Raw genomic sequence first — 12,268 nt, 5'->3', positions numbered from 1 at the left:
GGATGCCAATCCAAGCACGTTATCGTATTACGTCACAACTAAACAATTTTACTCTTACTGACGCATGTATGTCATATAATGGCAGATATATGTGGTTTAATTGCTGTACAGATGGTGAAACTCGTTTTTTGTGGGTTTTTTTTTTTGCTAAATCATGCTTTTTTATTGTTACTGACAGTCATACTTTATTTATTTGAAATAATTGTGCGCGCACTATGTGATGTGGTTACAGACAGACTTACAAATCTTATAATTATGTAATTTTACTTTAAACAAGCTTTTTGTGGATTCTTCATGAGTTGCTGGACGATGATCTGAATGTTAAACAACATAATGCCATGCCCGATGCCATGTCTCTGAAGCTTTTTTCATAAAGGCGACATGTAGTTGATATTCGTTTTTTTTCCCATTTGATCTTGCATAAGAAAGTTACAATTCTGGTGCAACGGTCTGTATGTCTCCAGTGAGTAGTTAATTTGAAAAAGCAAATTTGTTCTCTTTTATTGCAATTTAACTTGAATGATGATACCATGAGGTAAATTAAATTTACACTTAAAAAAATATGTATAATTCTGGGCCAAGTTTGGTCTTGAAAGGTGCATGAAGCTTTTAGTTTGAAATTTTGAAATGCATGAAAACAATTGAGAAAAATAATTGAAACGACGACACCATTATATCATATATAATTCAATGATACACGTAATGAGGTTATATAATTTTATACACTAAATTCAAATAGATTAATAGATGTTTTCTTGGCAAATGTTTATGTAATGAATAGTTTATCATATAATGTCCCAATATAATTAAATTTTTAATTATTGATAAATTATCTCAATTTTCTTTCTTGTCTTCTTCCTTAGTCCAATAAATGCAGTACACTAAAAATCATCTCTTAAACTAAGAGAACACTGAACAAGTAACAAACTAGTGAACTGCACAATCGCCCTATAGAAAGTATCGTTAAATTGTAAAACGACGGTATCATAATTGAGCCGAGCTCTGTGAAAAGGCGTTTTAATGCATTATATAAAGTGTCGTCCCTGATGAGCCTGGGAAGTCCGCACAGGCTAATCAGGGACAACACTTTTCGCCTAAACTAGAATTTCTTGAAGTGAAGTCTTAAATGAAATAAATATTGCAATAAAAGCGGAAATTGTCGTCCCTGATTAACATGTGTAGACTGCACAGACAAATCTGGGACGACACTTTACGCACATTCATTAAACCCCTTTTCCACAGAGTACGGCTCATTTATAATATTATGAACTCGTATTCCTAACAGCGTTTTCGTTCAGCGGTACCGACACAACTCATCGTAAGGGAGGGTCATTCATCATTCGATACCATTACTCGCCTTTTTATTACCACTGGGAGAGAATCTGTAAGCGACATATCACGACTTTCCAAGCGATTGTTTTTCGTAAATTCGTTTAGGGGATCTGTTATCAAATTATCCCCGCTCTCCAGTTGATAATCGTTCTTTTTAAACTTGTTCGATATCTCCATTAGGATAGGTGTCATTTTGTGAAGTGCATCTCTGAAAGACCGCAATTTCTGCGACGCCTCCTGGGCTTTTATTTGCCTCATTTGAGAACGCATCGTTGATTCCTTGATATAGCTGTTCAGCAAGTCCGCACTCAAAGAGCCGGAAGGCGACTTTGTCGGTCGCATAATTGAGCGCTTGTAGTAGCCGGTCTGGGTGGCTCTCGTACAGTCCAGGAAGTTGTCGTAACTTTTCTTAAGACTGTCGTAGTCGGAAAGTTTGTCTTCTCTCATGTTCTTGATGAAGTACTCGAAGTTTTTCCCTGCAGTAGTTTACAAAGAAGACATTGTTAAACATACTGATTTAATAAACGTGTTTGTATCGGAAAAGTAGTATTAAAAAGCCAATAATGAAACTATATAAGTGAATATTTATATTTACATATAACATAATAACCAGTATTTCAGTTATATATTGTTTCATAAATATTATAACGCTCTTGCACTCGTGTGAAATAAACATTGCACGCATGCGAGACGTTGCCTGTAGGGTATATATATTCAACCTGTAGTAAACAAGTATGCATTTTTATATAATTGTTTATTGTGTTAACAAGCAATAAATACATTGGAATAGTTTGAACCCAGCTATATAATGTTTATGTTTCAAGATTTGTCATTGAATGTTTTCCTTCCTGAGTCATTCATGATTCGAGGAACTCATGATTTGAGAGTTCGCCGCTCCCTTCCGGACGGGGCGGTTGATGGCTCTTGTCTTGTTAGGGGGAAATATTGAAATAAGGTTTCCTTTCCATCAGCTTTTTTATTCAAAAGAAATCGATTGCATCTCTACGCAGTCTAATAATTGAGATTGTAGGTAAAAATAAGCCATCAGTAAAATGACTTGTTTTCCATTAACAGCTACAAGTTTATAAACGAACACTGTTACCTGTTGATTGCACAATATATTTGAAGACATGCATCGGGTTGTCGCCGCAGTTGTATGACTTGGATGGGCATATTGTACAGCAGCAGATGAGAATGAACAATACAGGCAGCATCTTGCTCCTGGACACCATCGTCTGCTTGGGAATTACCTCTGAAACCAAAGTATATGCGTTCAGTCTCGTATTTCTGCTTTAAGACACAATAAGTAGTCATTCCTATCAAAACATACGTAATAATAATAAAAATAATATAAAAAAAAGAAAAAAAAAAGAAGATAATAATATTATTATTATTATTAATATTATTATTATAATAATAATTATTATTTTTATTATTATTATTATTATTATTATTATTTTTATTATTATTATTATTGTTATTATTATTATTATTATTTATTATTATTATTATTGTTATTAGTGTTTATTATTATTATTATTATTATTATTATTATTATTATCATTATGATTATTATTGTCTTCAATATTCTTATTATAAGGCTGATAATGATGGTTAAATTAATGCATTAATTATAAATATTACGCCAGCATTTATTATAAATATTACGCCAGCATTAATTATAAATATTACGCCACACAATGGATGGGGAAATAACACATTTTGCAACGATACCCTTTTGTAAGCTCCCTTAGGTTGCAACGATAACTATATTTGTGTACGTCCATCGATTTTGTTGAGAAAAGACATATGGTGAATATTTTTCTTTATTCGGCTTAATTTTATTAGAAAGCACGAACTTCATTACGTCAGTCGATGAGTATTTCCGGACAAACACCCACCAGCTCAACAATGAATTTGCAAAAGAAGCACAATCAAATAAAGGAGTTATTAATTTATTGTCAATCTTTGATCTGTTATCAGTAGTTGCTCCCAAAGCCGCCATTTTTGCATTAAAGAAATTTTAGGATTTTTTAACGATTTAAGATAAAAATATATAAAGCGGAACTACGTTGTTTAACATATTAAGATTCAAGATTTGATTTACAATATTTCCAGAAGGCCAATCGCCCATGTGGACACATTTTAGTACATGCAATCGATAACAACATTTATAATACTATAAACATTTTTCTGATGAGTACTTTAGTATATATCAGTAAGCGAGGTTGTTAAACCTTATGCATACTACGTACATAAATAACATCAATCAGTCATTATATGAGTTAATAATACAATGTACATGCATTTACTCGTCGCATAAAACCCACAGTGAGTCTATAACTAACGCAAAACAAATGAAAATACAGAACAAGATAAGTGATGCAAATACCAAAGTACATTGTATTCAGTTAAACATAACAATTATAGAAAATACAATAAATGATTTAAAAAATGAACCGTGTTACATTCTAAAAACAGAACAAATTACGTGTTTATTTCGCAACAAAAACATATGGAAGATGGCATGCAAGGTATACATCATATAATAAAAATCATAAAGATAAATATTATATTCGATTTTTGATTAATTCAACATCAAAGTTTAATTTCATAATATGTTCAAAAGTGCATTGCTCATGAAGTTAAAACAATAAAGAAATAATATAGTGAATAAAATATGTAACCGATGTGCTTCGGCTTAAAGGGACAGTATAACTTGTTGGTTATATGTCTTGGCTTGGGTTATATGTTTTATATACAACTGATTTAACGTGCGGTATTTCTTACATGGTAAACCAAATAATTCAAGACCATTTGTTTCAAGAGTGGAGCGATACTTTAGCCTCACAGTCCAACATGGAACTCAAGTTTAATTTTTTTTTAAAGCTTCGAATATGAAAAATAACTGGATTGTATATCTAATGAAAAGTCAAGAATACAAATGAGCAAATTTCGATTAAGTTCCAATTGTCTTGAAGTAGAAGTTGGTAGATATATTAGGTTGTCCCGAAAAAGAACCCACGTGTAAACTCTGTTACCAGAATGTTTGTGAAAACGAATATCATTTTTTATTATGTTGTCCATTATATAACGAAATACGTATGAAATATAATATCCGAAAAATCATGGCCCACCATAGGTAAATACTTATAAATGATGTCTTGTACTTATGTTTTAAACTCAAATACATTGCACAATTTTTGGTTGAAGCGTTTAAACTTAGATGTGAGAATTTAAATAGTCTAGCTGAAGTAAAATTGCATGCTAACAAACATCATTGTATTTGATACTCACACATATTATATGTTATGATTGTCATATTTGCTCATCTTTAATTTGTATTATTGTACACTTGGAGACACTTCTAACGCATCACTTTTCAATCTTGAATATCTCAGTTACGAGTAAAGATATTGCTTTAAAATTTTACATACGATCATTTGACTGCGTTCTTTGCAAGCTCACGATAAAATCATTCATCCGTGCCGATTGGACGCTTTATCACGTGGGGTAGGTGTGGTTCTATATTTTTGTACGTGAAAATGTTGAAACGCGATTTAATTATAGTTTTATTTCAATTTAATTATTTTAGGTGGGTTCTTACATAAGGAAAACATAAAATTAATTTACAAAACAATATAGCTCGTATGAATATTCAGGAGCGCAATCGCGCACTTTACATTGTACAGGCTACCTTTCCCACTTGCTAAAGCGTCCGATCGTCACGGATGAATGATTTTATTGTTAGCTTGCACATACTGTAGTAAAATGATCACATGTGCAATTTTAAATAAAAATATTTACTCATTACTGAGATATGTAAGTTTTAAAAGTGTTGCGTTAGAAAAATCACCAAGTGTAGGCGATATACATTTTATTCCAATTTAATTTCAATTTCATAATTCTAGGTAAGTTTTTACACAAGAACAATATAACATTAATTTAAGAAAAACATCATCGCTCGTATGAATATTGACGAGCGAAATGGCTCAATCGGCATGTTGCAAGCCGGTCAGTTATTAAGACGTGTAAGTTTATGCGTTTTATTTTCACATTGTTATTATTTAACGTTGTACGAGTTTGCGAATTTGACTTTTGAAGTGACGTTTTTAATTTGATGTTTTTCAATTTCAATTAAATTTTCAGGAAATCAGTTATGTGTTGAATTATTCTTGGTCCAAATTTCAACACAATCCGATCAAAAATAAGGGAACTATATTGATATGATTAAGTGATGCGTTGGAAGTGTCTCCAAGTGTATGAGTCCCTGTCTTTGCCATATTTCTTTTGTATATATGTTCTTGTCAAATGGCAGAATGCCACATTGCCAATAAGCTTTGAAACTTTGTAAATTGACAAAATTGAAAAATAATTCAGATTAGCAATTGTTCGTTGTAGTTATAATATTTTCGAGAAAAATGTAATACTTATCATTTACCAAGCTCTAAAATATCCATTATATGCATCTTTTCACGATTTAAAACCCTGAAAATTAGTAAGCGTAAAGAACACGAAACGATCAAATAATGTTGAGAGTTCTGTTGTTATCGTTTTGTGACATAATGAGATTGCTTATATAGATAAAGTATAAAATACACCAGCTGCTAAATGGCAACGGATGGCCGATTGGTTTAAATGCTTAACTTTAACTCCAATGGCCTGTGGTTCTAGCCCTGTTAAAGATACTTTTTCTCCCGTAATTGTATGGTTATTTTTTTTTCTTGAGCTATTTAGTTTCAATGTTTACATTTATAAATTTTAAGCATTGAATTAGAAAATTCAATACATGCGGAAATCTGCGAAAAGGTCCCTTTCATATACTGATCTGGGACAATATGTGCACTTTTGGGACTGTTTAGCATTGAAAATCCACACATCATCGGTAACTGCCATTAAAACAATATCATCCGCATAAAGTAGTACACATATTTTCAGCATACCCAAATTAATGCCATTAAAGCCATGCAACGTATAGTATTCTTCTATATTATAAAAACTAGTGCTCAAACGGGTACCCGAAAAAAAAAACGATTCCGCGGGTCAAAAAGATACCCGCGGATCCGGGTCAAAGTTTCGGCGAACGACAACTGTTTTCAGAATACACGATTATCTGTTTCAACAATGTCAGTCACTTGAACACGAGATAATCGCGTTGCTGTCAGTCACTTTACAATAAATTAATGCTGAGTCCGCCACGCAAACTAATCCAATGTAGCTTCAGTGGAATCTTGTTCTCCATTCCGGGAATATCTTTTCCGTTTTCGACACGGGTTAAGATGGAAAAATGCATCTGTTAACAAGGAAAGTAACGACAGTTGTTTTAATACAAAAAAAAAACGTTAACCCCATAGATGTACAGACGAAATGCCCTTACTAAATAAAATAAGTTCTACAACTGTATTGACACAATTTAAGCCCAATAATGGTAACGTAAGTATTTGTATGTACATTCTTATATACCGTAAGTCTGTGGCTGGCCCATGCACATTAAATGTATTAAATGTATTAAAACATCACTTGACTCTTCTATTGTACCGTATTTTAAGAATAGATTTTTTTTGCACATACACAAAAGCGTTGACTACGCAATAATAAAAAAAAGCAAGTAAAATGTTTGTATTTATTTTAGTATTAAATAAAGATATTAAACGCGATTGCATAAATTACACGTGTTTGCTGTCTTTTTTCAATTCACGTTATCATAAAATAAATTACCAACACGTCTATGTTAATCACCAAACAATGGTCTCAATAAAGAAAACTGTTGTTTTTAATTGGCCTATCTGCTGCAGTTTTAAATTTAAATTTGATGGAAATATTTTTGTTGTTGTTGTTTGTGTATCTGTTAATTGAACAATATCTTGGTGTGTATAACTCTGACCAACACAAATATTATGGTAAATGGTGACACTGATCAGAGAGAGTTGAATGAATAACTTGCTTCATACGTGTTCAACTGAAATTAATGAGGTAACACTGCAATACAGAATGTGGCAAGTTAAGAGCTGCCGTCCAATATTCAAAACATTCCCTGATTTTACAGTGATTTTTAATGCATGTGAATTGTGTACACGTATTTCACGTACACATTTTGGCTACCTATAAACCATAGAATTTGTCTTTTCGATTAACAATCAGCAAGTTTTATGCGAGTTTTATTAATCCAGTCTAAGATCAAGTCTTCAATTATACTTTTAGTGTACTTTCTATGGACAAGACGTGTAACATACAAACGTTTCACATATACAGATTCAATAACTTGATTTTAACATACGACGAACGGATATAGTTTAAGAAAAATAACTATTTAAATTAATCGGTTGACAATATGACAAGATAAATCAAACAAGTTTAAAACCCTTTTTGCCATTTATAATAAAGATAGCAATGATTTATTTATTTAACAATAAAATCTTACTGTTATGTTTTAATAAACTCCAGGTCGGTGGGGTATCTTTCGCCATAATAAACACAATTTTCGTTAGACCCTCTTACTTATAACAGATCGCTTCGAATGCGGTAATACCAAGGGAAGCAGGGTGTTAAAATATCTTTCAAGAAGTGATAATTAAAATCCTTATTCGTTAATGGTGCGACACATGCGTTAATTTACATACGACATGCGCATGCGCGGGAATTCAAAAACGCTTCCCCTCTACGCCGACGCGATGTGACAATGCATGTATTACGTCAATAATTTGTCTTGTTATTTTTGTTGTTTGTATAGATAATTTGGATGTCGACGACAAAAAATTGCAGGCCCGTAAGCAGGGCCTGGGCCCTGAGGCCCGCCCCCCCCCCCTTCGCTGGCTGTTAAGTTAGGATTTTTTTAAATGATAGGCCTACTGCATTTTTTTCTCCAATGAAAGGGCCCACAGTACACTTTCCCTCGATACAAAAGAGCGGATGTGTTTTATTGACATGATCAACAAGGGGATTCGCGCTATTTTACTTGCCAGTGGAGATTAGCCCCTATACTAGGATATGTTTTCTTATCGCCTTGTACACACAGCTCCGGTCGGTCCATTACACGTTGTGATCTTGAATGCTTCGTCTATCGATGGTTGATATACCACGTCTTTTGATTGGCGAAGAAAAGAGAAGCAGCGAATGGAAGTAACTGATATAGAAAGGCGTACCGGTAGGCGGTAGGTCTGATAATTGCTGTCGTTAATAATTTGCAAAAAACAAATAATGTTGGAAGCTTTTAGAGAGGTGATATAGATCATTGTCATAAATTTGAACCGGCAAGTTTCTTTGTCTAAATCCATAGCCCATAACTTCGCCAAAAATCAATGGACCGAAATGAAAGTCATACTTCATTTGTGAGTCATGTCGGTAGACTCACACACACCAAGTATCGGGTTCACATTTACCCTGTTGGCCATGTAGGTAGACTCACGTGTACACAATCAGCTCAATATCTAAAAGGGTTCCGTTAAAAAAATATCCGGAAAACAGTTGAATAGGAAAAGTTTCAAGGTCCAATCGAAGGTCGCAGTTGTAGACGATTTTGAGGTTTATATGTGTTGATGATGTGAAAGTAAAAATATGTAGTTAGATTATAAACATTTTTTTAGGAATTTACTTTGAAACTTTAGAGGAGGATGGAATTTAAAGAGAAAATACTATTATGGTTATATGTCAGTCATATTCTTTTTATACATTTCTTAAGATTTTGATTTTCAAAGTTTGTTTTCCTTTTTCATCAAATATCATACATTTCTGAAATCTAATGCTTTAAACAATGGTGGGAATTTCATATCAATATTAAAAGCTTTACACTTCAGAAAGTTGTTGATTTACTTGTTATATTCATTAAATTCATATTAAAAACAGTTTTTTTAAGCATTTATATTCACTTAGAAAGGACAAAATACATAAGCGATGGCAGACCCCTCCCGCGTCCTCTCCGTTCCCCCCCCCCTCCCACCACCACTTAGTCAAAATTGCCCGCGTACGGCCCTGAATTGATTATTTCAAATAATGAGTCCGTCTTCTAGAGTCATTATTATCACTTATACCTATTTGTAAACTGGGTCTGTTGTAAGTGTAAGATTGCAATCATTTTTCATAAAATGTGTAGCCTTATTATATTTAACGTTTTTCCTGTCAAAGATTGGAAAGGAACTCGTACTTAGAAAAACGTAACCAAGAGTTTTATTTTGGATCGTCTTTTTTCTTCGTCTTGGCAAGCGTTTGATATTTGTATCCTATTCAACATAAAAACGAAACCTGATTTGCCTCCAGCCTTGAATTTTTCCTTTTTGAATTTGCAAAATTATGAACATTTAAATGTACTCGTAAAAATGTTTTTTAATTGCACATGGAGGGCATTTTTTGCCTACCCTGTCTAAATCGCTACTTTTATTCGAGTCAAGTTTTCTATTAGTGTACTGACTTGAAATAGAGTTATAAATTCATTCCGGAATACTCGGTGGCCTTATTGTCATCAGGAAAACGGAAAGAATGTCGTCTTGTTATATATTAAAGGACAAAAAAATAACTCCGCTTGATACATTCTTAGGCGGTCAGTAATTCATGCATGGACAGACAAACATTATTCGGGAATTACGCCAGTCATATGATTCTGGGTATTAAAGTAATATACGGGACGTCTCTGTGAAAAGGGGTTTAATGCATGAGCGCATAGATTTTTGCTAAGAGACTTTCTTAAATCAGAAAAATATCATAAAAGCGAAAAGTGAAGTCTCTGATTAGCCTGTACGGACTGCACAGGCTAATCTGGGACGACAATTTAAGCACATGCATTAAACCCCCTTTTCACATAGCACGGCTTATATATTTAGTATTTAGTATTAACTATTCCGATCTTAAATTGGTAAATTAGTACATGTATGTTGTTATATCTAGTAATTATTAATGAATACTGCTGTTAATATGTAATAACTAGCCATAAGGACCCTGATTTTATATCTGCCAAACTTGGCAAAGTTTTAGAAAATTGCTCGGGCTGGCTGGTAGATAATACGTTATCCTTGCACTTGGGGAAAACTGAATATATTCTTTTCGGCCCAAAACGAAATTTAAGTAAGCAAGAGTCTACACAAGTCACTTGTAATGGTCATAAGATAAATAGTACTAAACAAGTTAAGTACTTACATGTAGGCCTTCCAGTAGATTGTTTTTTTTTTATCAGGTGAAGCTATTGTACAAAACATTATCTCTAAGGTCAATGGTAAACTTAAATTTTGTATAGACATAATAATTGTTTGGATTTTAACACAGGTAAATTGTTATCATCTGCACTTTTACAGTGTCACTTCGATTATTATTGATCATCCTGGTACGAAGATCTAAATAAAGGTCTAAAATCTAAACTCCAAATTCTCCAGAACAAGATAATCAGATAAATAAAAGGTTACTCTCCAAGACATTCTATTACTTGGCAGGACTATGTTCATCTGAATATGTTAAATTTGAGCTATAGAGTAAAACAGCTAAGGCTTAATCACATGCATAAAGTCTATTATAAGACATGTCGTTCATATCTTAGGGAAAACTTTGTTAATAGCTCTAGAACATCCAAGCCATTTAATTTTATTTTACCTAGTGTCCATAATACTTTATGTAAACAGACATTCTTATATACTGGACCAAGAGACTGGAAGTGTAAAAACATAACCAGGTTCAAACAATTAGTGAAAAAGCACCTTCTTGAACAACAAGTATCAGAAAGTAAATGTGACTTTTTTATTTTACTATTACTCATGTTTCAACAATCATCTGTGATAATCCATGTTACATTGTGATATTGTGCATAATAAGATGAATGCATACTCTTAATAATACCGTATTGTACCAAAATCTTAATTGTTAATTATTGATGTTTGTTTGTTCATATGGTTATGTATCACTTTTCTTTTTCAGTGTGTGTTTTATAAGAAATAAGCTTTCAGTTAAATTGGGTTATCCAAAGGTCCTCAGCATTCATGCTCATATGAACGTACTACTGTTAAAAAACTCATGTATTGTTAAAAGTATGCATATAGTAACAGCGTTTTATTTGTTGCTCTTAAATTGTGACTTTTTTTAATCAGCCCAGTCTTAATTCCATGATATCTGTGATATATTTTATGTTAATCTGTGATAATTTCTATGTCTTATGTGTCATATATGTGTATGTGCTTTTGACCTTAAATGTAAATAAATAAATAGCTTTGTTATTCACAATACACATTTAAATTTTTGCATCTTGCAACCTCATTTCATTGCGCTTTAAGACTAATTTGTCTAAATCGTGTCATTGCGAAATCTGTCTCCAAGGAAAGAATTTAAATGTCATGATCGTAGTAGCTGGGTTATTCGCAGAATAACTTAATTAAGGATTGTTTTTCACTACTGTGAATGACACTTAAGAGTACTGTGTGAGTTTATATCTCACGGTCGTTAATCACGGGCACCACTTTTTTGCGATGTATTTATACATGAGCTAATGTTTCTTCTGATGTGGAGCTTAGGACCGGATGTTTTGAATTTTAACTGATTACTCTTCAGGGTGAGTGGGTTTTATATGTTTTTTCCAACATATTTCGCAGTATTTAAAAAATAGGGCAATTTAGTGCGATTCAGCGAAGATTACTTCATCCACACATCTACAGACATATTCAATCACAACCGATTTGGAAACGTGAGGACCTTTAAAGTTGTAGCATGGTGTAGTTTTTGAAAGCATGTCTTTTGCTTGTGTATTGACCACATTTCCACCCGATTATTTCGCGAACGACATCATTGTTCAACATATACTAAATGCTGCATGTACACTGGCTTCTTGCAGATCTAAATATTTTTGCATTTTTTCCCAAAAGAGATGGTGCCAATGCCAAGGAGGTGATGATAAGAGGTGGTGCCAATGCACGATATACGCATCGTATATGAATCATTACATTTGAAAAGATAATGTCCCTTTTTT

General features: G+C 32.9%; 1 protein-coding gene across 1 annotated transcript; it reads right to left on the bottom strand.

Annotated features, from left to right (window-relative positions):
• Positions 1-703: 703 nt before the first annotated feature.
• Positions 704-10,612, bottom strand: LOC127854181 (uncharacterized). The gene is made up of 3 exons (XM_052389191.1): positions 10,459-10,612; positions 2,435-2,584; positions 704-1,808 (listed from the first exon to the last, which is right to left on the bottom strand). The coding sequence occupies exons 2-3, from the start codon at positions 2,562-2,564 to the stop codon at positions 1,330-1,332; spliced, it is 609 nt and encodes a 202-aa protein (XP_052245151.1). The 5' UTR covers positions 2,565-2,584; positions 10,459-10,612; the 3' UTR covers positions 704-1,329.
• Between the last annotated feature and the right edge of the window lie 1,656 nt (positions 10,613-12,268).

The sequence above is a fragment of the Dreissena polymorpha genome, chromosome 1, assembly GCF_020536995.1.
Source record: "Dreissena polymorpha isolate Duluth1 chromosome 1, UMN_Dpol_1.0, whole genome shotgun sequence".
In the NCBI taxonomy this organism is placed as follows: Eukaryota; Metazoa; Mollusca; class Bivalvia; order Myida; family Dreissenidae; genus Dreissena; species Dreissena polymorpha.
The sequence above is the reverse complement of the archived record's forward strand: the minus strand, read 5'-3'. Positions and strand labels throughout refer to the sequence as shown.

What these genes read in the sequence shown, in the direction of transcription:
- LOC127854181 (XM_052389191.1), bottom strand. Translation starts at nt 2,564, where the DNA reads ATGGTGTCCAGGAGCAAGATGCTGCCTGTATTGTTCATTCTCATCTGC. An exon ending in ATATATTGTGCAATCAACAG is followed by an intron (nt 1,809 to 2,434) that starts GTAACAGTGTTC and finishes AAACTACTGCAG; the next exon opens with GGAAAAACTTCGAGTACTTC.